At 35.4% G+C, this 27928-nt stretch overlaps 1 protein-coding gene across 2 annotated transcripts in view; it reads left to right on the forward strand.

Annotated features, from left to right (window-relative positions):
* The window catches only part of RDX (radixin), a 98786-nt gene extending 71962 nt beyond the window's left edge, over positions 1–26824 (forward strand). The window contains exons 14-15 of one of the 2 annotated variants that reach the window (XM_029207879.1): positions 906–1066; positions 26743–26824. In XM_029207879.1, coding sequence (XP_029063712.1) covers positions 906–1066; positions 26743–26809 — 228 coding nt within the window. In that variant the 3' untranslated portion in view covers positions 26810–26824. Of the gene's footprint in view, positions 1–905; positions 3499–26742 lie in introns of those variants that run through there. The other variant, XM_029207878.1, reaches the window with a different exon arrangement.
* The last annotated feature ends 1104 nt before the right edge of the window (positions 26825–27928 follow it).

The following is a 27928-nucleotide window of genomic DNA, read 5'->3' on the forward strand; positions in this document are numbered from 1 at the left end:
TTCCCCATTTGTTAAGGCAAACTTATTTAAAAAGAAACATTTGATTTTTGGAAGCCTTTACCTCTAGCTGGCCTTGTGATTGGTTTGTAAGTACTTGGCCTACAGTCACGTTATTTCATTTTTTCTGTTGTATGTCCTTGTTACCAGATGTTTGTTAGCCTTGTGTAATGAGGCCTTAATTAGTAAGCTATTATTTAATTATAACTTGAGCCATGTTAAAAGTAGAACATAAAATACTGTGTTTAAAAAACAAATTTCTTTTTTAAACAGTATACATTAAAAAGAAATGATAATTTAATAGACTACCTGTATGACATTACATAATCTGATTTTTTTTGTTGAGATTTTGTAATGGCAAAAGGTCAGTATATTAAATGTACATAATTAGATTAAAATAGTAAATTTTAATATTATACCTATTAGAGACCTTAATAGAATCAGTTCTCTAATTTTTAAATTCATGAAATCTTTAAATATTAATAAAAGAAAATGGGGTGATAGTTGTAATAAATGTATTAAGACTTTTGGAGAAAACTCTCATGGTGTAGAATTTAGAACTTACAGTAACATTCAATAACAGCTATATTGAACCTTTTGTAAGTCATTTCAAGTATTAGATGAGAAAGTTCAAGGAAATTTAGAATAATACACAAACTCATCATGGTTGCGGAGTGTAGAAAATGAAAGGCCATGGGTATTCCTCTCTAACCACTACCCCCCACCATTACTAAAAGTACAACAAACGTAAACACTTTAAAGAAAAAGATTTCACAGTGGAAATTTTAATATACTAAAAAGTCAGAGATCTGTTATATTTGTATTTTGTGTCTTTAAACCTCTTTCTTAGGTTTTTAAAATCTAAAAAAAAGTTAATAATGGTCATACTTTTTATTTTTTAAACATAGGCATTAAGTTCAGAATTAGCCCAAGCCAGAGATGAAACCAAGAAAACACAAAATGATGTTCTTCATGCTGAGAATGTTAAAGCAGGCCGTGATAAGTACAAGACTCTTCGACAGATTCGGCAAGGCAATACAAAGCAACGTATTGATGAGTTTGAAGCAATGTGAGAGCTGTTATTTTGCATACATGTTCTTCATAAGCTGAACCACCAACAGAGAAAAGCAGGCCTTTGCAGATGTGATGGAATGCATCTCACCTTGCCAAAGCACTTAAACCATTTTGACTGTGGTAGCTAAAAGACATTTAAGGGGAGCTTTTCAACATTAAGGCAGTGTGATACCATGCTTGGTTTTCTTTTTCTTTTGGGCCAGGGAATGGAGAACAGTGTTCCATCACCTCCTTTTTCACATTTTTCATTTTCCATTTTTTTTTTTCTGTTGAAGATTAACACTAATTATCATGTCTGACAAATGTGTATGTATGATTTAAGCACTTTGTACATTTTAAAGGATGGTGGTGACTTAATGAGTGTTTAGGTAGGGCACTCTGTTTTTTCTTCTTCCGTATTTTACCTGCATGTATTTCCACATTCTCTCTCATTCATGTTTTCTCAGTGTGTACTTCTCATACCTTGATATGCCCTGTAACCATAGCGCTGCCACTATACAGATCATTGGCAGTGATTAAAATGAGCATAGGTGGCAGGGTGGACAGTCTTTCATCATTGTGTAGAAGATGGGTATGAATCATGAAAAGGATTAGAATGTTTAACAGTGTAGTGTACAGCTAGTGGTTAATTTTTTAAATCCCAATTTAATAACATTATTGGATATTTGTTATTTGCTTACTTAATTACGGTCATCTTTGACAGCTAAATTGATTGGTGTTTCATCTCCTGTCATCATTTGGTTTTCTTTGCCCACTGATCTTACAAAGGTATAGACAGCAGGTAGTAAGTAGTTCCCTAGGAAAGTTTACTGATGAAACACTACTGCAAATAACATTTGTCTCTGAAAGATTCTTTCATAGATTGATTTAGAAAAACAGATGTTTAATAAAAGAAAAAGCACATTTGTTGGTAATTGATTATCATCATTAATAAAACCCTGGACCTTGCTAGAAGGGCAGCATATGAAAACAGCAGTCCCGAGGAGGGGACAGTAATACTACCTCACTACTATACCTGTGATGACTGGTCGTTCAAACACAGTGAAGTGTGTAAGCTATATGTTTTATAATACATAGTGATACTGTCAATCATGAAGGAATATTTTTGAGATCTCCTTTTCCTTCAGAATATCTTAGAGTGCTAAATTTTAACTGCCTTTTTGTTGAACTGAACTGTAGGACTCTGATTTGTATTAAAATTGTTAGCGCTCACTGGTATACTATCTTCCTGGAGGGGTGTTGTATGTCTAAGGAAGTGTGTGTGTGTGTGTGTGTGTGTGTGTGTGTGTGTTTGAGAGAGAGAGATTGCCCTTGTAGCATATGATGACGAATGTTTGTACCTTCATTTCTTGATGTAATTATTACATAATCATTTTAGCATATTTGGTTTCTAAATCATTGTGCTTATTTTTTTCAATCTAACTAAAAATACTTAAATTTGGTTAGTTAATTCTATTTTAGAAATTATAATTTTATAGGTTATATTAATTTCAGTTATGTTTTACAAAGAAATCTTTCCAGTTTGAAAGATGTTCAATATTTACAGGTTCTAACATTTTCTTTATTATAAAACATTTAGATTTGGAGATAAGGAAAGCCGTGTTTTCTCTGTGTGGTTCAGCTACTTTCCATTTGGTATTATGCATTCAAATTTACATTTATCTATTAAAATTGCCATTTTGTTAGACATTTTTCATGCACAATAGATTCAAGTTGTGTCTGAAAATATCTCTGTGCTTTTTTGATTTTGCTGACTTTAAAAGCATTAATCTGGGCAGACATTATGAAAAGGAAAGGTTGCATTTAATATATTTTTTGGATTTAGTAGGACAAAAGATAACTGGTTAACCTTGAAGTGACTGTTGTATGGTGGTTGTGCACATGCTTCAAAACACTGTGGAAGAGGACATTTCTCCTTGCAGCACATTAGAGGAACAGATGATAAGCCCTACTATTCATGGTTTAAAGCATGTGTTCACTCTTCCAAAGCATTAAAGTAATTGCCATAATAGGTGAAAACTTGGATTTTTATTGGATTTTTGTTAATTTGCTTCATTTTGAATTGTGTGCACTACCATTCCTACATCAGTTTGATATCAGTGTTGAAAAATTACCAGTTATATTTGCTGTTTATAATCTATTTGTAGATTAGAATTAAAATGGATTTAATCCATTTTTAAAGCTGTGTGAATTTTTCTAAACAGGAACAACTATTTGCAATATGGGTTTTCATTAAACCAATTATAACTTTTATTATTAGCATTTGAGAAGCACATGTTCATATAGCAATGTAAAAATATATTAATGAGTATTTGGTAAATTCCAGGAGGCTTATACTATTAGCATAATTTTGTGTTGTACAATTAAGTTACATCTATAATTTTGGATAACATTCGTTGGTTAACAATAAAGTGACAAAAGCTCATGTTTCATGCTTCACTGTTGTTATTTAACATGGATTTCTTGTATATTTCCTGAATATTATAATCTCTATTAGATCCATAAATCATTACATCTTAAAAACAAGAAGTGGATAGGAAAAAGTTCAGAATACTCATACATTTACTCGTTCCCCCAAATTATATATCTCTTTTGGTATGGAAGTAATAGTGATAATTCTCCAGAAAAGTTAAATCATTAAATTAAATTGACTCTTTTCATAATAGAAAATCATTTAAGATTTCTAGTCATTGCTTTTCTTGTATAGTGTTTAGTTTTCTAAGGAAGAAACAGTTTCATTGTCCTTGATTAATCTCACTATTAAAATGCTAATGTTCTTTAAAGAATTGTATACTAAGTGCTTCTTACTAAATTTTATTATAAAGATTATTCTTAAATAACAAGTGATAAATCTGTTCTAAGCATAGTAAAAGCCAGTTGTCTTCTCAGTTTACAGTAATATTGAACTGTCACTTTATTATTTCTGTTCTCAAAGACAGGTGGTGATCTCTTTATTCTGGTCCTGTTAGAAAAGAAAAGGGAATTCTGTAGTATAATATTTTGCTTTATGTCTAATTAGAGTTCTTTTTTTAAGAACTAGAATTAGCACTTAGAAAGTTATATCTTACACTGTATTGGAACTCACTCCTGGTTATCATTGGAAAGAGTTCCAATGTTAGTGCTGTGATTAAAAAAAAATGCACATCACTTTCTGTCTCAGTTCTTATTACCTGTTGATTGGTGATATTTTTAGAATTGAAGATAAAAGATTTTTTAGATCCCACAGTATCCCATTTTATGTATGCATAATGAAAATAGTCTTTTAAAATCTAAAACTTAAAACTGAAGTATAGGAATTACTGCCTTTAGAATTAATTTAGTGAACTGATTAGTAAACCCAAGCTTAGATGTATTTAATAAGAATAAGGGGAAACATTTAAATATGGAACTACACTGGTAGACAGTCCTCTTTTCTTTAAGTTTGTTCTAAATGAACAGAACTTTAGCTTTTCTTATTCTGTACTTCATTCTTTTTTTTAACTAGGAGATAATCTATTAAATATTCTAGTGTGGTTTATCATGTAAAATGACAATATTCTAGTACATTTCAAAAGCACAGTGATTCAGCAGATATGATAACTTCATAAAATGTCAAGGCAGTATGACTCCTCACATTCTACACTGTTCGCAAGGAAAACTTGGCTCACGATCGTGTTTCATATATTAAAGCTTATCACCCTCCCTTCCGTGGCTTTTCCAATTAAATAATCTTAATTCCCACTTTTTCCTACTGGACCTATCTTTTTTTAAATTTAATTTTATTTTTTTATACAGCAGGTTCTTATTAGTCATCAATTTTATACACATCTGTGTATACATGTCAATCCCAATAGCCCAATTCATCACACCACCATCCCCACCCCCCTGCGGCTTTCCCCCGTTGGTGTCCATAGAATTGTTCTCTATATCTGTGTCTCAGCTTCTGCCCCGAAAACTGGTTCATCTGTACCATTTTTCTAGGTTCCACATACATGCGGTAATATACAGTATTTGTTTTTCTCTTTCTAACTTACTTCACTCTTTATTACAGTCTCTAGATCCATCCACGTCTCAACAAATGACCCAATTTCGTTCCTTTTTATGGCTGAGTAATATTCCATTGTATATATGTGCCACATCTTCTTTATCCATTTATCTGTTGCTGGGCATTTAGGTTGCTTCCATGACCTGGCTATTGTAAATAGCGCTGCAGTGAACATTGGGGTGCATGTGTCTTTTTGAATTATGGTTTTCTCTGGGTATATGCCCAGTAGTGGGATTGCTGGATCATATAGTAATCCTATTTTTAGTTTTTTAAGGAACCTCCATACTGTTCTCCATAGTGGCTATATCAATTTACATTCCCACCAGCAGTGCAAGAGGGTTCCCATTTCTCCACACCCTCTCCAGCATTTGTTGTTTGTAGATTTTCTGATGATGCCCATTCTAACTGGTGTGAGGTGATACCTCATTGTAGTTTTGACTTGCATTTCTCTAATAAGTAGTGATGTTGAGCAGCTTTTCATGTGCTTCTTGGCCATCTCTTTCTTTTCTTTGGAGAAATGTCTATTTAGGTCTTCTGCCCATTTTTTGATTGGGTTGCTTGTTTTTTTAATATTGAGCTGCATGAGCTGTTTATATATCTTGGAGGATAATCCTTTGTCCGTTGATTCATTTGCAAATATTTTCTCCTATTCTGAGGATTGTCTTTTCGTCTTGTTAATGGTTTCCTTTGCTGTGCAAGAGCTTTGAAGTTTTATTAGGTCCCATTTGTTTATCTTTTTTAAATTTCCATTACTCTAGGAGGTGGATCAAAAAAGATCTTGCTGTGATTTATGTCAAAGAGTGTTCTTCCTATGTTTTCCTCTAAGAGTTGTATAGTGTCCGCTCTTACATTTAGGTCTCTAATCCATTTTGAGTTTATTTTTGTGTATGGTGTTAGGGAGTGTTCTAATTTCATTCTTTTACATGTAGCTGTCCAGTTTTCCCAGCACCACTTATTGAAGAGACTGTCTTTTCTCCACTGTGTATCCTTGCCTCCTTTGTCATAGACTAGTTGACCATAGGTGTGTGGGTTTATCTCTGGGCTTTCCATCTTGTTCCATTGACCTGTGTTTCTGTTTTTGTGCCAGTACCATATTGTCTTGATTACTGTAGCTTTGTAGTATAGTCTGTAGCCAGGGAGTCTGATTCTTCCAGCTCCGTTTTTTTCCCTCAAGACTGCTTTGGCTATTCGGGGTCTTTTGTGTCTCCATACAAATTTTAAGATTTTTGGTTCTAGTTCCGTAAAAAATGCCATTGGTAATATTATAGGGATTGCATTGAATCTGGGGATTGCTTTGGGTGGTATAGTCATTTTCACAATATTGATTCTTCCAGTCCAAGAACATGGTATATCTCTCCATCTGTTGGTATTGTCTTTAATTTCTTTCATCAGTGTCTTATGGTTTTCTGCATACAGGTCTTTTGTCTTTCTAGGTAGGTTTATTCCTAGGTATTTTATTCTTTTTGTTGCAGTGGTAAATGGGAGTGTCTCCTTAATTTCTCTTTCAGATTTTTCATCATTAGTGTATAGGAGTGCAAGAGATTTCTGAGCATTAATTTTGTATCCTGCAACTTTACCAAATTGATTAGCTCTAGTAGTTTTCTGGTGGCACCTTTAGGATTCTCTAAGTATAGTATCATGTCATCTGCAAACAGAGACAGCTTTACTTCTTTTTTTCCAATTTGTATTCCTTTTATTTCTTTTTCTTCTCTGATTTCTGTGGCTAGGACTTCCAAAACTATGTTGAATAATAGTGGTGAGAGTGGACATCCTTGTCTTGTTCCTGATCTTAGAGGAAATGCTTTCTGTTTTTCACCATTGAGAATGATGTTTGCTGTGGGTTTGTCGTATTGGCCTTTATTATGTTGAGGTAGGTTCCCTCTATGCCCACTTTCTGGAGAGTTTTTATCATAAATGGGTGTTGAATTTTGTCAAAAGCTTTTCCTGCATCTATTGAGATGATCATATGTTTTTTCTTCTTCAGTTTGTTAATATGGTGTATCACATTGATTGATTTGCGTATATTGAAGAATCCTTGTATACTTGGGATAAATCCCACTTGATCATGGTGTATGATCCTTTTAATGTGTTGTTGGATTCTGCTTGCTAGTATTTTGTTGAGGATTTTTGCAACTATATTCATCAGTGATATTGGTCTGTAGTTTTCTTTTTTTGTAGTATCTTTGTCTGGTTTTGGGATCAGGGTGATGGTGGCCTCATAGAATAACTTTGGGAATGTTCCCTCCTCTGCAATTTTTTGGAAGAGTTTGAGAAGGATGGGTGTTAGCTCTTCTCTAAATGTTTGATAGAATTCACCTGTGAAGCCATCTGGTCCTGGACTTTTGTTTCTTGGAAGATTTTTAATCACAGTTTCAATTTCATTACTTGTGATTGTTTTTTTCTGGTTCAGTCTTGGAAGGTTATACCTTTCTAAGAATTTGTCCACTTCTTCCAGGTTGTCCATTTTATTGGCATAGAGTTGCTTATGGTAGTCTCTTAGGATGCTTTGTATTTCTGCAGTGTCTGTTGTAACTTCTTTTTCATTTCTAATTTTATTGATTTGAGTCCTCTCCCTCTTTCTTGATGAGTCTGGCTAAGAGTTTATCAATTTTGTTTATCTTCTCAAAGAACCAGCTTTTAGTTTTATTGATCTTTGCTATTGTTTTCTTTGTTTCTATTTGATTTATTTCTGCTCTGATCTTTATGACTTCTTTCTTTCTGCTAACTTTGGGTTTTGTTTGTTCTTTCTCTAGTTCCTTTAGGTGTAATGTTAGATTGTTCATTTGAGATTTTCCTTATTTCTTGAGGTAGGCTTGTATAGCTATAAACTTCCCTCTTTTGCTGCATTCTATAGGTTTTGGATCATCGTGTTTTCATTGTCATTTGTCTCTAGGTATTTTTTGATTTCCTCTTTGATTTCTTCAGTGATCTCTTGGTTATTTAGTAACATATTGTTTAGCCTCTGTGTGTTTGAGTTTTTCAGGTTTTTTACGTTTTTTTCCGTGTAATTGATTTCTAATCTCATAGAGTTGTGGTTAGTAAGATGCTTGATAAGATTTCAAAATTCTTAAATTTACTGAGGCTTGATTTGTGACGCAAGATGTGATCGATCTCGGAGAATGTTCCGTGTGCACTTGAGAAAAAGTGTAATCTGTTTTGGGATGGAATGTCCTATAAATATCAGTTAAATCTGTCTTGTCTATTGTGTCATTTAAAGCTTCTGTTTCCTTATTTATTTTCATTTTGGATGATCTGTCCATTGTTGTAAGTGAGGTGTTAAAGTCCCCCACTATTACTGTGTTACTGTCGATTTCCTCTTTTATAGCTGTTAGCAGTCGCCTTTGTATTGAGGTGCCCCTGTGTTGGGTGCATATATATTTGTAATTGTTATGTCTTCTTGGATTGATCCCTTGATCATATGTAGTGTCCTTCCTTGTCTCTTGTAACATTCTTTATTTTAAAGTCTATTTTATCTGATATGAGTATTGCTACTCCAGCTTTCTTTTGCTTTCCATTTGCATGGAATATCTTTTTCCATCCCCTCACTTCAAGTCTGTTTTGAGTCTCTTGTAGACAGTATATATATGGGTCTTGTTTTTGTATCCATTCAGTAAGGCTGTGTCTTTTGGTTGGAGCATTTAATCCATTCACGTTTAAGGTAATTATCGATATGTATGTTCCTATGACCATTTTCTTAATTGTTTTGGGTTTTTTTTTTTTTTTTTTTTTCAGTATGCGGGCCTCTCACTGCTGTGGCCTCTCCCGTCGCGGGGCACAGGCTCCGGATGCGCAGGCCCAGCGGCCATGGCCCACGGGCCCAGCCGCTCCGCGGCATGTGGGATCTTCCCGGACCAGGGCACGAACCCGTGTCCCCTGCATCGGCAGGCGGACTCTCAACCACTGCGCCACCAGGGAAGCCCTTGGGTTTGTTTTTGTAAGTCCTTTTCTTCTCTTGTGTTTCCCACTTAGAGAAGTTCCTTTAGCATTTGTTGTAGAGCTGGTTTGGTGGTGTTGAATTCTCTTAGCTTTTGCTTGTCTGTAAAGCTTTAGATTTCTCCATCGAATCTGAATGAGATCCTTCCTGGGTAGAGTAATCTTGGCTGTGGGTTCTTCCCTTTCATCACTTTAAGTATATCATGCCACTCCCTTCTGGCTTGTAGAGTTTCTGGTGAGACATCAGCTGTTAACCTTACGGGAGTTCCTTTGTATGTTATTTGTCGTTTTTCCCTTGCTGCTTTCAATACTTTTTCTTTAATTTTTGACAGTTTGATTACTATGTGTCTCAGCGTGTTTCTCCTTGGGTTTATCCTGTATGGGACTCACTGCTTCCTGAACTTGGGTGGTTATTTCGTTTCCCATGTTAGGGAAGTTTTCAACTGTAATCTCTTCACATATTTTCTCAGGTCATTTCTCTCTCTCTTCTTCTGAGACCCCTATAATGCGAATGTTGTTGTGTTTAATGTTGTCCCAGAGGTCTCTTAGGCTGTCTTCATTTTTTTTTTTTTTCATTCTTTTTTCTTTATTCTGTTCTGCAGCAGTGAATTCCACCATTCTGTCTTCCAGGTCACTTATCTGTTCTTCTGCCTCAGTTATTCTGCTATTGATTCCTTCTAGTGTAGTTTTCATTTCAGTTTTTGTGTTGTTCACCTCTGTTTTTTCTTTAATTCTTCTAGGTCTTTGTTAAATATTTCTTGCATCTTCTCAATCTTTGCCTCCATTCTTCCTGGATCATCTTCACTATCATTATTCTGAATTCTTTTTCTGGAAGGTTGCCTATCTCCGCTTCATTTAGTTGTTTTTCTGGGGTTTTGTCTTGTTCCTTCATCTGGTACATAGCCCTCTGCCTTTTCATCTTGTCTGTCTTTCTGTGAATGTGGTTTTTGTTCCACAGGCTGCAGGATTGTAGTTCTTCTTGCTTCTGCTGTCTGCCCTCCTGGACCTATTTCTTAATATCTCCATCTTTAGTGATTTTAAGAGCTGCCGTTTTCCCTCTGGAAAGATGATGACTTTTTGCTTTGTTGCCTCAATACTTCAACCTCTCTTAAACTGTGATAACAAGAGTTTTCTGATTTGAGGTTACATATGCTGCTTTAGGAGTTGAAGTGTCTATCCATCATTATTCCTCACAAAATTTTAAGGTTAATGATTGTGACTAAGATAATTAATTACCCCATGGCACATCTTTTAAATTCAGGTTTATATTTGGCTTGAGTTCCCTAGCTACTAATGGTTCCAGGTTCTTATTTAATGACCTTCATTTAGCCAATACACTTTTATTAAGTATGTTCTATATTCTAGGATATAGAAGCAAGATTGGAATCACTGTGACCCTTTGTTTTGGACTATTTTAAAAAGTGAAGCTTCAAATATTTATCTTATTTCTTGGATCATTTGCAATAATCTGTTACAATACTAGATTTCTTTTAAGATGGCAACACATTTTGTTGACTCATGTTATTTGTATGCCCAGATTCCTCTGTGCTTATATCTAGTCAGTTGCTTCCATCCTTGTAATTTATTACTCTGTTTTAATTATTCACTTATATTTAATGAACATTTTTAAAATTTAGGTTCGCTTTGGTAATTATGCATGTCAGTTAGTTTGCTCCTAAAAGTAGTTTACTGGTTTTAGTTTATCTTTAATAAGTCTATATAGCTAAATGTACATCTTGGTAACATGGGATCAGAATTTCTGAGATTTATGTAATAATCCTTGGAAAGATTCCTTTTGATAAAATGTGGATTTGGTATATCAAATTCTTCTTGTGCTGTGTTACAGTGTATGCCGTGATAGCTCTTAACTTTTTGCAACTTAAATTAAAATGTTTTCCCTTTTGTTTTAGACCTAGAAATGCAAGTATGTCTTAGACTCTTAAAGCAGTACTACCTTCTCCCTCCCTTTCCTTTTGTTTATACTGAAGTCTTTGTTATTCAGATCTAGCATTTGAGTCTTATATGCCATCATTCCATTTATGTAATTATTTGCTTTTAAATTTTAGCTAATTTGGATAAAATGATACACTGTGTAATGAAGGAGACTACTACAACATAAAGAGCAATAGAGGAAAATAAGCAACTGGTAGAGAATAAGAATACACAGCAGTTTCTCAAGTATGCTTGTTCTCTGATAAATTGCTTAATTTTCATTTTATAGGTCAAATTTTAAACACTGATCAGTATTTAAAGATATCCCAAAAAATAAAGTGCCTAATTTAGAAGTTTTTCTAACTTTATAGAAAGACTCATTTTATACCCAATTGACAAACCAGTCAGTATATAGTAATTAGTAATCTGTATTAAGTACTGTGAAGTTCAGTGGAGTTGGGAGATTTCAGTTGAATCTTCATTACTGTATTGTGTTAAAATATATGTAAGATTTGCCATTTTAGCCATTTTCAAGTGTTCAGTGACATTAAGTATATTCACATTGTTGTGCAACCATCACCACTATCCATCTCCAGAACATTTCATCATCCCAAACAGATTCTCTGTACCCATTAAATACTAATTCCCCATTCCTCCCTCTTCCCACTCTCTCGTGACCACTATCCTAATTTCTGTGCCTTTGAATTTGACAATTCTAGGTACCTCACATAAGTGGACTGACTCCTATATTTGTCCTTTTGTGTCAAACTTATTTCACATAACATAATGTTTTTCAGGTTCAGCCACATTATAGGACGTATCAGAGTTGTTTTTTTTCTTTTTTTTTTAAGGCTAAATAATATTCAGTTGTATGTATATACTGCATTTTCTTTATCCATTCATTGGTTAATGGCCATTTGGATTATTTCCACATTTTGACTATTGTGAACAATGCTGCTATTATGTACATTGGTGTACAAGTATCTGTTCGAGTTACTGCTTTCAGTTCTTCAGTATATACCCAGAAATGGAATTGCTGAATCATATGGTAATTCTGTGTTTAATTTTCTGAGGAACTGTCAATACTGTCTTTCTCAGCAACTGCATTATTCCCACCAGCAATGCATAAGGGTGCCAATTTCTCCACATCCTCACCAACAATTTTTATTTTTTGTTTGCTTGTTTGTTTGTTTTTTGGCTGTGCCACTTGTGGGATCTTAGTTCCCCGACCAGGGATTGAACCCAGGCCACAGCAGTGGCTGAGTCGTAACCACTGGACCACCAGGGAATTCCCTTTATTGTTTGTTTTTGATAATAGCCATCCAAATGGGTGAACTGGTATCTCATTTTGGTTTTGATTTGCATTTCTCTATGATGCATTTCTCTCTGATGTTGAACATCTTTTCATATGCTTATTCACCATTTATATCTTATTTGCTGAAGTGTATATTCATGTTTTGACCATTTTTAAATTGTTTTTTGTTGAATTGTAGGAGTTCTTTGTATGTTATGGATGTTAGTCACTTATCAGATACGTGAGTTGCAAACATCCTTCCATTCTGTGAGTTGCCGTTTTATTCTATTGATAGTATCTTTTGATGCACAAGTTTTTAATTTTGATGAAGTTTAATTTTTCTGTTTTTCTTTTGTTGCCTGTGCTTTTAGTCTTGTGTCTTTTAAAGATACAGAAGAGAGATTATGTACAATGGTTTACGTCTAGAGAGATGAAAAGTACACTGTCTTGACTACAATAGAAAATGTAATTTCCTGTGTATTGACTGCAGGATGATAAAGCTAGAGTAGGTTGGGTCGGGAATTTATGGAGTCTTTAATCCTCTGCTGAGGTGGTTTAGTTTGATTTGAAGACATCTGGTGCCTTTGGGAATGCAGTTACAAAAGGGAATAATAACTAAACTTTGCTCCAAAGGAAAATTCATGCTGCTATGTAAAGTATACTAGAAAGTGCTGTAATGTAATTAGCCTGAAGAAAATCTGTGGTCATGGGAATGATATTACTACCTTCTGAGTAAAGGAAATATGTAGATGTATTTTGCTCTCATGTTCACTATATGAAGTAATGTTTTTCCTTCTGCTTATTTTCCAAATGACCTCTTTTGAGGACAGTTAAGACCTCTGTTTTATCCGTGACCTTTTAAGCATGGGTTCTTTAGTGGCACAAAAAGAGAACTAGAAATTAAAGACACCCAAGAACAAATGGATTTGATTCTGAGTTCTAATTGCAGGTCGTTGTACTCTATTGTGCTCTAGTTTTATAAGCAGTTTCATAGTTCTGAATTAGATTGTCTGTTTCAGAGCATTTCTCTGGAATCAGATACAGACATTTAGATTCCAGATTCAGTTTCACTAAAATGTAATGACCAAATGTTAATATCCATGTACTTTTGAATTATTAATACTTGTTTATAGTTGAAAAACTATTACTGCAGAGTGTGCTTACAACAGTTCTATCAACATCCTTTTGCTCTCAGATGATTCTAATAATGTAGTGACTGGAAGAAACTTGAAGGGTTTTTTGAAATAGGTTTTAAGGGGTTAGGGTAAAAAAGTTCTTTCAGATCATTATGAAGGGGTGTTATATTCATCAAAATACAACTCAATGAAGATTATCTCAGAATATGTACACACAATTAACTATTCACTGGCTGTGACAGCTTTGAACAAATTACTTTGGAAATTTCTTTAGGTTTTTTAAAGTTGAGAATCATTTGATTATGCTCATCAACTTAACTTTCTTGCTAGATTTGATTCATGTGCTTATGCCCAAATGATATGTTAGGGGTTTTTTTTCCCTTATTTTTGCTTATTTTGCCTGTTTTCCTCAAGCAATTTGGTAATCTAAGTTACAGGTGAATGGTTTTCCTCCCCACTAACTTTAAAATATGGTGGTTTATCATTGGTATGTAGATTAAATGTAGAATTTTGCAACTTCTTAATTTGTGTGTTTTAAAAGTACTTTCTATCAAAAGACAAAATCGGTGTATGCAAAAGGAAATCATAATCAAACATATGTTTACTTTCTTTTAAATTCTTTAATTAATGTTTGCAAATGTACTGCATGATAGCACATTTTAGTTTCTTAGAACTTTTACATTGATTAAACTATCATTTTTTTCAAGAAATAGTAAAATCTTTAAAAAGTAGTTGATTATAAGTATGAAAAATGTTTTTGTTGGTAGGGTCAAAATCAAATCACATCACTACTATTTAGCAGTTTATATGTATTCTTAAAATACCTTAAGAGAATACCTCCATTTTGTAAAAATTAGAGTATCAAAACAGTATAAAACATGAAATTAGAACCCAGAACCTAACCATCTGAATAATTTATAATCTAGTTTAATGTGCTGGGCCACATTACATTTCAGTATAAGCTGATGTTTTACGAATGTTTATAATGAATTGGGGGGACATAGGCTATATCAAAGGCTTTGAATCAAAATGTATAGAAAATATATCCATTGGAGAAATAGTTTTATCTTTAGAGGAGATTATTGGCATTAATGTTTTAGGAATATTCTCAAGCATTAGGAAGACTGGAGACCAATATGTCTTCTAGATTACTGATGTGATGTATACAGGTAGGAAAGTGTTCTCCACTACCTTATTTTTGAGCAATTATGCCTTAGTTCTTAGGCATTACAAGAATTTATGGATTTTTTCCCATAAAGTAATAAGATTAATACCTACATACATATGCATTCATAGATGCAGTCCTTCTTCCAGTGATTTACAGAGCAGTTGCTATTTATGCAAAGCACTGGTAGAGTTATGGGAGATAGATGTGACCCTGTGACTGTGTCAAGGAAATTGTAGTTAGGGACTTGGGACGTGGACTCAAATTAAGGTACAGAAAGTAAAAGTAGTAAAAATCAAAAGAAAAATTGAGATAAAATGTTCAGGAGTTAAAATGAGAGGTTATTAGTAGGTGCTAATTAGCATGCAAAGAAGCATGATATTGACTTGATTAATGAGGCTGGGAAATACATTCTTCATTTATAAAATTACAGCTGCTGGGGAGCATCAAAATTATAAATTAATCACTAGGTAGGCTAGCTAATGTTAACTTGGTTCTCTGCCACTAAGGAATTGCATTTTCTTTAATATCAACGTGTCTGGTTTTCTTATAATAGAATTTATTGAATGTAAGCAACCTTAACAATAATGGTTTATATTAGAATAGCCAGTATTGAAATGTAATTTAATATTAAAGTTTTCTTATAACCCTTTTGTTAATTACTTATTTAACTTGCCACTAAGTTTACCATTATTTTTTTACTTTAGGTAAATATCAGGATACCCATTACCTCAAACAGTACAGGTAGAATTTCCTTCTCAGACACTGGTTAATTGTGTTGATTTTTGTAAATGTATATAGCAATAGTTTGTATCATAGCAAAGCTTCAGAAAACTGGGATATTTAAGGATTGTTCTTTTCCTCTTTGGTTATTTTCTTTCTTTCTTTTTTAAATATTTATTTATTTATTTGCACCGGGTCTTAGTTGTGGCAGACGGACTCCTTAGTTGTGGCTCCATGGCTTCTTAGTTGCAGCTTGCCAGCTCCTTAGTTGTGGCATGCAAACTCTTAGCTGCAGCATGCATGTGGTATCTAGTTCCCTGACCAGGGATCGAACCCGGGCCCCCTGCATGGGGAGCGTGAAGCCTTATCCAACTGCACCACCAGGGAAGTACCTGGTTATTTTCTTTGGAGATTATTTTAAGCATTAAAATAACTATTATTGCCAGAGTCCCTCCTTTTTTATTTAAAAAACAACTTTCAGCTATGCATAAAGAAAATTGTTTTTAAAAAACTAGAAATTAGGTATTATAGCTATTTTAAGAAAAGCATATTTTTCATTGGCTTCCAGTATTATCATGTTATGTGTTGAAGTTGCCAAATACTAAAGGTGCTTTAGGTCATACTTAGCTACTTTATGACTGAAGTGTAATTTTTTTAAAAACTTGGTTAAATCATTAAAATTAACAAATATATAAGTGAACATGAAACAAAATTCAATAGATAAAAATAGGGTAACACAAAAAAGTAAGCCTCCTTGCTTTGTCCTCTAGCCCTGCAGCTCTCCCCAATGGTAACTATTTTTTTCACCTTGTGCCTCCTGGAAATTACCTGTACATGTAGAAGCATGCATATGTTGTATACTTATTGTTGTTTACATAAGGTATAACATTCTGTATACACAGTGTTGTGCTTCTTGCACTGAATGGTGTATTTTGGAAATCGTTATATATAAGTACAAAAATACCACAGTATTTAATTATGTGGATGCCCCTTAACTTCTGATGAACATTTATATTTTTACTTTGCTTTATATACAATACTGCCATGTATTGTTGAACAAACACTGCTTTTGTTTTATCCTGTTTAAGATATTGTGTTAGGAAGTTTTTACTTAAATGATGTAGGTGCACTTTTTACATTTTAAAAATTTAAATAGTAGTATGTGCTTATTGAAGCACCTTTATAAGAAAAGTAGGCACTTTTCCTTTTCATAAATTGGATTTCTGTATTTCAGGTTTAAAAGGTGACGTAGCTATAATGGCTTTAATGTTTCACTTTTGAGGGCTCAAGTGTAAAAGATCTGCCAGTATATAAAAATTCTCTGACTTCTTCAAATTTTATAATCAGAAAATGCTATTTTTAAAAAAGAAGAAAATCAGTACCTTTCTAAAGGTACTTTGGTAGCTTTTTGGTTTTTAATTTCCTTTGAGTACCACCATTTCCTCAGTGTAGAGTTTTCATTTGCTTACTTTTATTAAAATGGAAAATGACAAGCTCAGATCATTGCAAAACACTCGACCATGACACCAAGGAACAGGAAAATTATTTCAAAGAATATCGAAGTTTTCTTTGATTTTTAAGGAGGTAGATCAACTTAATTCATCCTATTATGTGATCTTTCTTTCTGACTTTAAGAAAATGTCCTTTGATTTCACACCTCACTTTTCAGATCAGATATTGCTCTTGTACCTATAAACTTTTGGTTCTTAAGTGATTTTCTTGGGCACCAAATATTTTGGGGGGTACAGCCTAATTAGTTTCAAAGTGCTAACGATATTTCATGTTAATCAGATAGAAGAAACACTGATATTAGTGGTTTGCAGTCTCCCTCTCTTCCCCTGTTCCCTGAGATTCACAGTAAATTCTAAGCTGATGTACCAGAGAGGCTCATAAAGTCTAGGTCCTCAGTCTGTAGTGTTCACCATCCCTCTGTTGCTCTTTCAGCTGCTTGGTGCTACTGAGTTCTGATCCCTGCTGTTTCTGCATAGGTTTTCAGGCACACTCAGAAATTGTCAAGTGAAATTACAGACTTCATAGCCCATGGTTATCCGCATTCTAAGGGTTCAGGGATCCTTTCCCAGATTCTCTTGCTTTTTCAGCCATTGTTTTTGTTTTTTACAGTAGATACTTAGATCCAGGTTTTATTGGTCCAGAGCACATTAGATACACAGGCAGTCTGACTGGCATTTAGAGTGTTTGGAATAGATGTGAAGCAGCACGATGTAGAGTTAATTGCATCTGGGTTTGAATTGTGGCCTGGCCACTTTCTTAGATGTGTGACATTAGGAAGCCACTCAGCCATTTTGAACATCAGTTTCCTCATCTGATAAATGGGAGTAATACTATAGATTTTATGAGCATTGACTGTAATAATATACATGGAATACTTTGTTTACAGCTTGGCATATTAAAGGTGTTTATTAACTTCTGTCATTTTGTTTTTCATAATATTTTTATTCATCTGTCAGTATTGTGGGTATTAGTATTTATACTCCAGTCCTTTGGATTCCAGTTTTTATGTCTTCTTGCCTTTGAAGGATTTTATTTGTGATTCTCTTTAGATGGTATTGCTCAGCATATGTTTATTGAGTGTGTGCCAGGCCCTCTGCTAAGTATGTAGAGATAAAATAGACATGGTTTGTTCTGAGCAGTAAAGAGTTCATGGTCTACTCCCAGTAGACGAAGTAAATTAATGTGTGTGTATGAGTAAGTAATGTTCCCTCCTCAACCTGTTAATGTTGGAGTGTGCCAAGGCCCAGGTCTGCCCCGTCTACACTTGGTTCCCTTAGTGTCCTCCTCCAGTGTTGTTGCTTGAGATACCATCTGTATGCTAAAAACTCAAATCTCCAGCCAAAACCCTCTACCTTGAACTCCAGATGTGTATATCCAACTATCTACCTAACATGTCCACTTTGATATCTAATAAGCATCTCAAACTTGCTATGTCAGACCAAACTCGAGGTCTTCTCCCACCCCCTGCCCACTTGCTCCTGTCTCAGTCTTCCTCTTCGTCTTCCCTCCTTTCAGTGGATCTGGCCCAAACCTTGACTGTAATGTGATTCTTCTTTTTCTCTCATAACCCACACCCGATCCAACCACAAACCTGTTGGCCCAACATTCAAAATATATAATATATTCAAAAAATGACCATTTCATACATCCTCCACAGCTATCACCCTGTTCCACACACCAGGATTGCTTGTATTATTGCTAGAGCCTTCTGATGGATTTTCTGGATTCCTCTCTTGATATTCTACAGTCTATGAAGACAGTAGCCTTAAAAAGGTAAGTCAGATCCTGTCATGCTCAAAAATTCTCCAGACCTTTTCCATCTCAGTAAAAGCTATATCCTTCTCAGTGGTCATTCAGAGCCCAAGATCATCTGATTCCTTGTCACTCTCAGACCTCATCTGCTGATTTCCGCTTTTCTCACTGAATTGAGGTCAACTGGCTTCCTTGTTATTCTCTAAACTAGCCAGTGCTCCTGTTACGTCAGCCTGGAATGCCTTTTCTCCCCAGGTATTTTTATGATGCACTTCCTTGCCACTTCCAGGATTTTGCTTAAATGTCACCTCAATGTGGCCTTCCCTTACTACCCTATTTAAAATTACACTTTCCCCAGTATTCCCTACCCATGTCTCTTAATTATTTTTCTTTATAGCACTTACTATCCAACACACTATATATATTTTTAATATTTTAATATATATATACTTTAATATTTTTTTACCTATTTGTATTGTTTATTATCTGTCTTTTCCCACTGGAATGTAAGCTTCATGAGGGCAGGAATTTTGCTGTTTTGTGCAATGAAATGTGCTCAGTACCTCGAGCAATGCCTGGTGCATGATAGAGCTCAATTTTTTTTGTTAAATGAATAAGGTGGGTGAATTCTGGGAGCTCAGAGGAAGGCATCTAGTCTTGGTGGAAGGCTTCCTGGAGGAGATGACTCCTAAGCCAAGCCTTTAAGAATGAGTTATTCTTAATGGTGGGAGGGCGTGAGGGGCAAAGATAGGAGGGCTATCCAGATAGTGGGAACTATGTATGTAAATACCTTCAGGCACAAAAAGACTTGGAGTGTGCTGGAACTACCTGTTTGTACTGAGAAAGTATAAACTTTGAGATTCAGAAGGTGGTGCTATGAAACACTGGAGAATCATGAGAGGGAGCAGGTGTGGATGTGCCTGTGATGCTTTTTTTGGACAAGTTTGGAATGCTGATGGAATGTCATAAGAGTTCCCAAGGAGAAAGTGTAAGGAAAGAACAGCTAGTACAGAGCCCTGGTGAGCACCAATATTTAAGGGCTGGCCAAAGCAAGAGTACGTTCAGGAAAGAGCTGCAGAAACACAACAGGGCAGAGTTAAACATCCTGGGTGACCGCCAAAGCCATAGGAAACAGGTCTGTTACAATGTTTCAATGTACACTGGCTTTGGCAGTAAGAAAATCATTGAAGAGAGCAATTGCTTTGGAGTTAAGACTAGTTTTTTGCTTAGCTTAACTGTGTAGTATCTTCTGGGAAGTGTTTTCCACAAACACAGAACAGGAAAGTGCTCTTTCTAGTAGTGCCCTCCGTCAGCTCCAGATGTCTGAAGCTGACACTGGCATGAACCCCACCCCACAGCCCTGCTCCAGTCCATGAAATTGTACCTAGTAAGTGAAAATCTGTATGCATGTTTACCTTTTAGGGGTGCACCATGTAGCATTTGAATGATTTAATCCATTCAAATAATTTCATTCACTAAGCACTTGTTAAGTACTTGAAGTTAGGTCCTGAGGATTCATAAATAATTTTAAAAAACTTTCATAGTGTAGAGGAAGAAACGAAGAGTTAAGATATAGTGTGACAGACAAGTAGAAAAGAGATACATACAAAGATCTGGGGAACAACAGACCCCTTGCTAACATCTCCAAGGATGTAGAGGTTATTGCAATTGTCAGCATTTATCTCAGGAACACGTACAGTTTTCCCCCAGCTTCCCTTTAGGGCTGAGGGAACATCTCAGTGGATGTCCAATGGTGGTCTCAATGCTGGTTTGCACAGGGGTTCCAGGAAAAAATCATACCTTAGGAGTAATTTCCAGTGCTAGAACCAGGGGTGTCAGCTATGTAAGCAGAGGCTGATGGAAGTCTGGGCCTAAAGCCAGCTCTAGAGTTGAGCAGGGGATAGTAGGACTGCCTTGGGCTGTGGGTTAGGAAAGTCCACTTATAACTTGGGCTACTTCTAGGTACCTCAGGATAGGTAAAAATGGGTTTTGTGTATGTTCTGGAGCTACTAAGGAACTTTTGGTAGGAGGAGTCCTTGCATTTATTCATCCAAATATTTTAGTGCCTAGTACCTTCCAGGTACTGTGTACCTACTAATCATTGAGAATATAATAGTGAAGAAGACTAGATCCTTATTAATGGACTTACTTTCTATGGTAAGTCATGAAACACATGCAGAATAATTTAAAAGTTGTGAATCGTATTAGATTGAATCATGTAAAATTGCTAATATTCAACCATCTTTGACCTATAAAAGCAGCAAATTTGTATCAATGCTGTGAAAGAAACAAGGGACTGAGTTGGGGAAAATAGGATGATAATCGGGGATAGGAAGGTCGGAAAAAGTCTCTGTGAGGATCTGGCATATAAGTTGCCACCTGAAAAAAGAGAAGCCTAGCTTTTTAAATTTAAATCAAGATGGCAAATGCAAATGCCCAGAAGGATCAAATGAGCACACTGGGCCTGGTGGGGGAATCTTCACGCTGGGTCTAAAGAGGGTGGCAGCTCCTCAAAGCAGTGCTATTTTGATTTTCCAAGATAAGCCAGCAAACAGCTTTTTTAAAAAAGCATCCAAAGAATAATGCTTTAAATATTTAAGTAGAAATGTAATTTTATGTGAAGTCTCTGAAATTTTACACTTCAGCTATTTAAAAAATTTTAGATAATGTTTTGCAAGCCAAATAATATATCTGCTCTCTTGGAAGTGGCCCACTGGACACCAGTTTACAAGATTCGCTTTAAAGCATTCCAGGTAGAGAGAACAGCATATGCAAAGACCTTGAGGCAAGAAAGGGCTTACTGGTTCAAAGAACTGGAAGGAGGGCAGTATGTCCAGAGCTAAGTGAGCCCAGGAGAGAGTTGTTTGTGAGATGAAGTTGGAAAGGAGCCAAATCTCAAGGAGGTCACACAAGCATAGTGGCAGGAGTGGAGGGACAGACATACAAATTTAGTGTGTACCAGATAAGCGTGCACCTTGGGACCACACCTGTGCCTGGAGGAAGGGACACACTTTCCTAATCTGTACAAAGATATCATAAATGCTGCGGGTGTCCTTGGAGGTAGGTGCACTATCCCATTTTAGAGTTCAGTAACCTGCCCAAAGGCCACCAGAGTGGCAGAGTCTGCATTTGGGTTTGGGTTTCTTTGAATTGAAATCTTCCCCCCACCCTTTTTTAAAAACTACAAAACGCCAACTTTCCAATTGAGACATGTTTACATGACGGTGCCCTTCAGAGGATTTTCTTGTCTGCATAACTTAAAGTGAATGTATTCATTAGTTTAGAGGCCAAAGAAGAATGCTCTAAATATTATGTTGAATACAGAGTAACAGTGACCTGGAGATCAAACCTCATCAAATGGGGGACCAGGCTTATTCCACTGTTTGGTGTGGGCTAGTAACGCCAACCTGTGAAGAGTTTAGTGCTCTCATTTTCAAGAAAAGGTGAGTATAGCTTAAAGATTTGAAGTTGAAATATACGATTTATACCCATGGGGGTGAGAAAGCATCCTTTTCTTTTTATTGAGTGTTAAAGCCCTCGAAATCAAATGAAGGGTCTGTGCTCAAGGGATCTTAGAAATCTAGGAAAAAATGCAATTTGAGAAGTGAAGATGGATATGTATAGAAATAGGCTGTTTGAGTTAGTTAATAGATGTTAAATAAAATATTTCAGAAATTTGGTGAGCAGGACTTCAGTGATAACTGAACTTGGTCTAGAAAAAATTCAAGAGGTTGAGGATCAGATTGCCTGGAGAGTTTCAGCCTGGGACAGAGCCAGGGAGGAAGGTGGCCACAGCTTGAGGCCTGAGAAATAAGTCACAGTGCAGCCTTGAGACAGGCTCACAGTTTAAGTGAAACACCTGAGGAAATGCCTGTGGAGGAGATTCCTAAACTAGTTTACAGAACTAAACGTGATGGAGTATTTCATTAAAATTCACCAGTTATTTTTTTTGTCACATTACAATATTGAAGACAGAAAGTAGCATAATTAACAACTTTCTCCAGATGCTCTGTGTGGGTTATTTGATTTACCTTGTAGATAAAAATGGTTCTGCTTTGACTTTCCTAAGAATTCTTTTAAACTTACATTTTTGCCTGTGGAATTAAAAGAAAAATTGTACATTTAAGAGGAAATCACTATGATTATATTTTGCTTCAAGGTTAGTAGATTGTAATTACTGAATAAAGTAGGAGTTGGCAAACTTTTTCTCTAAGGGTAGGTCCAGATATTAAATATTTTCAACTTTGCGTGCCAAATAGTTTCTGTCACAAGTACACAGCCCTGCTGTTTTGGCACAAGAGCAGCCATGGGCGTATGTAAGTGAAGGAGCCTGGCTGCCTGCCTTCCAGTAAAACTTCATTCATGGACACTGAAATCCGACTTTCATACAATTTTATTTTTTTATTTTTTCATACAGTTTTATATGTCATAAAATTATCTTCTTTTAATTTTTAAATCATGGTCTTTACAAAAACAGATGGGGAGCTGGATTTGGTCCATGAGCCATAGTTTGCTGACCTCTGAATTAAAGGATTTTAAAAACAGTTACGTTCTTCCAAGGGCCAGCGGTGTGGCTTTCTCAGCTGTCTAGATTGTTTATTTCATGGTAGAGGGGTCTTATTTTGTAGTAACGAAGAGATTTCCCTACACATCTGAGAAACTTCTAGCAGTGGTTCTCCAACTAGCATACATCATTATTGCCTGCAGACTTTGTTAAAATGCAGATTGCAGGGCTCCTCCTGAAGTTTCTGATTCAGTAAGTCTACATGGTGCCTAGGAACTTGGATTTTTAACAGGTGAGGCTAATGCTGCTGTTCTGGGACCACACTTTGAGAATCACTTATTTAGAGATGAGGGTGTCAGACACAGTGGGAATAATACAGTTGCTTCTTTTACTCAGTGTCCTTGGAGTAGCTATTGACTTCTCTACCTAGACGATTTGAGACCTTCAAAATTCTAATGGTTCAAAGACCAAAGATAATTGGAACAAAATTTATAACTTCCCTGTCTATTGTAGTATTTTTCCTCCATCAATTTCTGAAAGTTTTAAACATTTACAAACTAGAGATTGTTTTACAACAGTGCCTAGGAGAAATATAAAGAAATCTGTTATTATATATAGTATATATTCTTATGTAGTATTATACATGTAAATATATATATAAGTACTCATGCATCCGTTTTAAAATAGTACGTTGGTGGTAACTTTGGCATTCTGTATTCCTCCTCTATCATGTCTCCCTCTTCTTTGATTTTAACTGTTTGTATCCACAATATAATGTCTCCTTTTGCATGCCTGTGAACTTTACCTACTTTACATACATGCGCACACACACATCCATTTTGATGAATGTAGCCGTGGTTCATTCATTTTCGCTGCTGTGAGGGTGTCTGTTTTATGAATGCACTATAGTTTATCCACTCCCCTGATAATGGACACTTGGATTGTTTCTAGTATTTTTTATTTTACAAACAATATAGCCTGAAATCTTCTTGAACATATTTCCTAGTAGTGTGAGCAACAGTATCTCTACCTAGAGAGGGGAATTGTTCAGTTACAGGGGCATTTCAACTTTTCTGTGTAACCAGCAACTTGTTTTCCAAAGGAAGGGTATACCCACACTGACTTCAACACACTTGAATATCACTAGCTTTTTTAACTTCCTGCCAATTTGATAGGTTTAAAATGTGCTTTTAGTTTGCATTGTCTTGATTACTAATATAGTTCAGAATTTTTCTTAAATTTATGGGCCTTTCATGTCTCCTCTTTGAAGTGACTTTTTTTCCTGTTTTCTTTAAAAGTTTCTCCACCTTGTTTTGATAGAAATGTATTAATAGATTAATTTGGAAAAAAATTATATCTGTACAATATTTAAGTATTCCTAGTCATGAATATGTAATATCTCTCCATTTAGTTATGTCTTCCTTAATACTTCTCAGTAAAGTTTAAATTTTTCCATTTAGATCATCTATTTCTTTTGTTAGATTTATTATTAAGCATCTTATTTTTACTATCTTTTTAGTAGTTAATTTTAAACTATTGGTGGCTGATATATAAAAATGAAGTTGATTTTTGTTTGCTGACCTTATATTCAAGAACCTTGCTCAATTCTTATTTTTTCTCATAATTTGTGAAGCCTTTTGGGCTTTCTACATAAATAGTCATCTACAATTAATACAGTTCTTTGTCTTCTCAATCCATATAACTTACTTCTTTTCCTTATCTTACTGAGTTGATTTGACTAAAGCTTTCAGTACAATGTTGAACATAAGTGCACCTCATTTCTGATTTAACAAGAATGCTTCTAACATGTGCCATGACATAAGTTTGCTGTTTTGGCAGATGACCTTTATCAGGTTAATGAAACTTCCTTTTATATATATACACCTGTTTTTCTAAGAGTTTTTTTAAAAATCAAAAGGGTGTTTAAAATGTATCAAATGCAAATTCTGTGTATATTGTGATAATATGTGTATGCTTTTTTGTCTGTTAACATATTGAATTAATAGATATTTCTAATATTAAACCAAGTTTCGTTCCTGGGATAACTTGATATGATGTATGTCCTAACCTGTGGTTTGGCACTCCACGAACACTGAGTCACCTGTATTGTGAATATCCTGCCCCTCTGATTTGTATGTACCTTCCACTCACCGCCCTTCCAACAAGGGTTGCTGTTTTCTAGAGGTATTTTAATTTCATGGCGCCACCTGGTGGCAAACTTTCAACATTTCTGATGATGTCTCTTTGCTACCTTTCTTTTAGGCAACTGCATGTAGTTTCCTCTGTTACCACTGTAACCCCTCATTTAACTTTATTTTCTCTCTTATACCTTAATATTTATTCACTTTACTCCCCCATCCTCCTTTCTCTTGCTCCTCCAAATATTTTTCAGTATACTCATGCCAATCAATCTCTTTTCCTTCCTTTTTCTTCTCTCTCCCCTTTTGTTCCTTTATGGGTACTGCAAATCTACCTCAATTATGGTTAAGAATGATGAGAATAGTGCTGGTTACTAGGGTAAAAGATACAGCAATACATTTTAAAATGACAATTGGTACAATAAAGTGCCAGCTCTGCTAACCTTCAAAGGCCTTGAAAATACTTAAAATTCTCTTTAAAGTGTTCTTAAATTCAAGTACTACTTAATCACCTTCTAATTAATTCTGCCCATTTAACATCAAAGTTCACTATTAAGGAAAAATTATAAAACTGCTTTGTTTCAGTGTTCCTTTATCAAAATGTGAGGGTTCTGCTGTATTTTGCTGCAAGACTCAGTTTTTCATTATGCATTAAACTGCTTGGAAACCAAACTAATCATCTATAACATGGTTTCCATAGGAAACAGCCCACCACAGATGCCCTTTTGATATGTAACCCATTTATAAGATAGAGATTACCATTTCCAATTGCTTAACTCTCAAGCATAGAAAATACTGTAAACAATATTCTCCCCAGTCAGAAAACTAACACATGTATAAGCTTCATTGGTTTAGCAGTTTCTTTTTGGAGTTAATTGTGACTTTGTCTTTGGTGTCTCTAAGGGCTATGTCTGAGAATGGCAGGTGAGTCAGCTGAAGAAGACAGAACAGAGAAAGTAGGGCTGAAATTGATCTCTTTAGCCGCTGCAATGCTAACATGGCTGCAGGGGAGGTGGTTTTGATTGTGTGTTTGTCTTACTCACCGTAGTCTTAGTAGGCAGGTACAGTATATTGAGCCTTTGCTTATTCATAGATAGCAAGTGTTGATTTTAAAGTAGGCACCAGGAAGTATTTTGGTACCTAAGTCTGGTTGGTGCCTGAAAGATATTTTAATCAAGAGAGAACCTCAAAATATAAAATCTGATCTTCAGCATTACACTAATACTTAAAAAGATTTTGATGGCTTTGAGATCTGGTAGTCTTATGAAAATGACTAGTTTGTGCAGAGCTGCTGCAACTATTAGAATTCTAGCATCTTTTCAAAAGGGAGATTTAAAGTTATTCTTATTTCCACATTGTAATAGTGGAGATTCAAAAGTGATTGAAAAAGAAAAGTTAGAGGTTAAGGATTAGGAAGGAGATTACTTTGGCAATTTGGTTACATAGAAGGCTCTACATAATGCAAGGTGACAAGGGTGCTTCTGGCTTCTGTACTACAGTATTTGGCTTCCTTCTGTGTTCTAAATGCTTTCTAACCTTTTGATGTCTTTTTTAAAAGGTGGGGACCCAAACTGTATGCATTGTTCCAGATGCGTTCTTGCCAAAGCAGTATAAAGCAAATGTAACAGTTAGGAAGAAGGCTCCCTCCCTCACTGGGTAAGTACAGCTGGCAGCCTTGACCAGGGCTAGCCCACCTTCCCATTAGACCTGCCATACCCTCTCCACTGCAAAAATGCTGGCGGGACCCCGTAAAACCTGAATCTGTTAATCCACAGCCCAGAGCCTTTCATCTAGTGAAATGCCAGTCAAAAGAGCTGACCCAGAGCCAGCCCTACCATTACAGCACCTAATCCCACCCCCTCCAGATTTTTTTTCAGTTGTTTGCATCTCTTTGGCTCTTTGCCAATCAAGAACACTGAGGTCAGATAGAGTTTATTAAAATGAAATTTTACCTATAATCTTGGTGAGCTGATTAGACATGCTACTTTAGACTGTTTGCTTACCTTTGTGAAAGAACCCCCTTGATGTAGAGTATTATAGTGCAAGCTCACACATATGACACTTGTGTGCTGCTAGAAGGTTTTTTTCTTATTTAAAAAAATATTCAGATCTACTTAAAAATGAAGTTCCATACCTATATATTAAGTAGAAAAAATCCAGAATTGGTTCGTAAGCCAGGTTAGTATTATGCATTGATCTCAATTTGGAAATACTTAAAAATCGTTGATCAACGTGATTACCATGATAAGAGGTTGTTTCAAAGTTCTTTAATTGATTTGTTGACCCATCCCATTTCTAAATAAAACTGCAGCCATGTGGTTTATCTTGCAGATCTTGAATGGTGCATTTGAGTTCCCCCAACTTGCTGATTAAACCTCCCACAATTCTATAAACCAGTCTCTAGCTATATGGGAATATATTTTAGATAACACCTTAAAATGTGGAATAACTCTGTTATAACAATATTATTTTTTAGGTTCTTTTCATGTGACATAGAAAAATGGTGATATATGTTCACTTAGGCTGGGGAACTTTTAGAAATGATTTGCTTCTTTGGCCTTGACTTTATTTCTGTATTTCTTTATTTTCTAATCCCAAACTTCCAGTACTTCCCTGCCCACCCCCCCTCGCCCTTGGCAACCACAAGTCTGTTCTCTATGTCTGTGAGTCTGTTTCTGTTTTGTAGATAGGTTCATTCGTATCATATTTTAGATTCCACATATAAATGATGTCATATGGTATTT

The sequence above is a fragment of the Monodon monoceros genome, unplaced genomic scaffold (assembly GCF_005190385.1).
Source record: "Monodon monoceros isolate NGI ecotype Baffin Bay Population unplaced genomic scaffold, NGI_Narwhal_1 Super_Scaffold_7, whole genome shotgun sequence".
NCBI lineage: Eukaryota > Metazoa > Chordata > Mammalia > Artiodactyla > Monodontidae > Monodon > Monodon monoceros.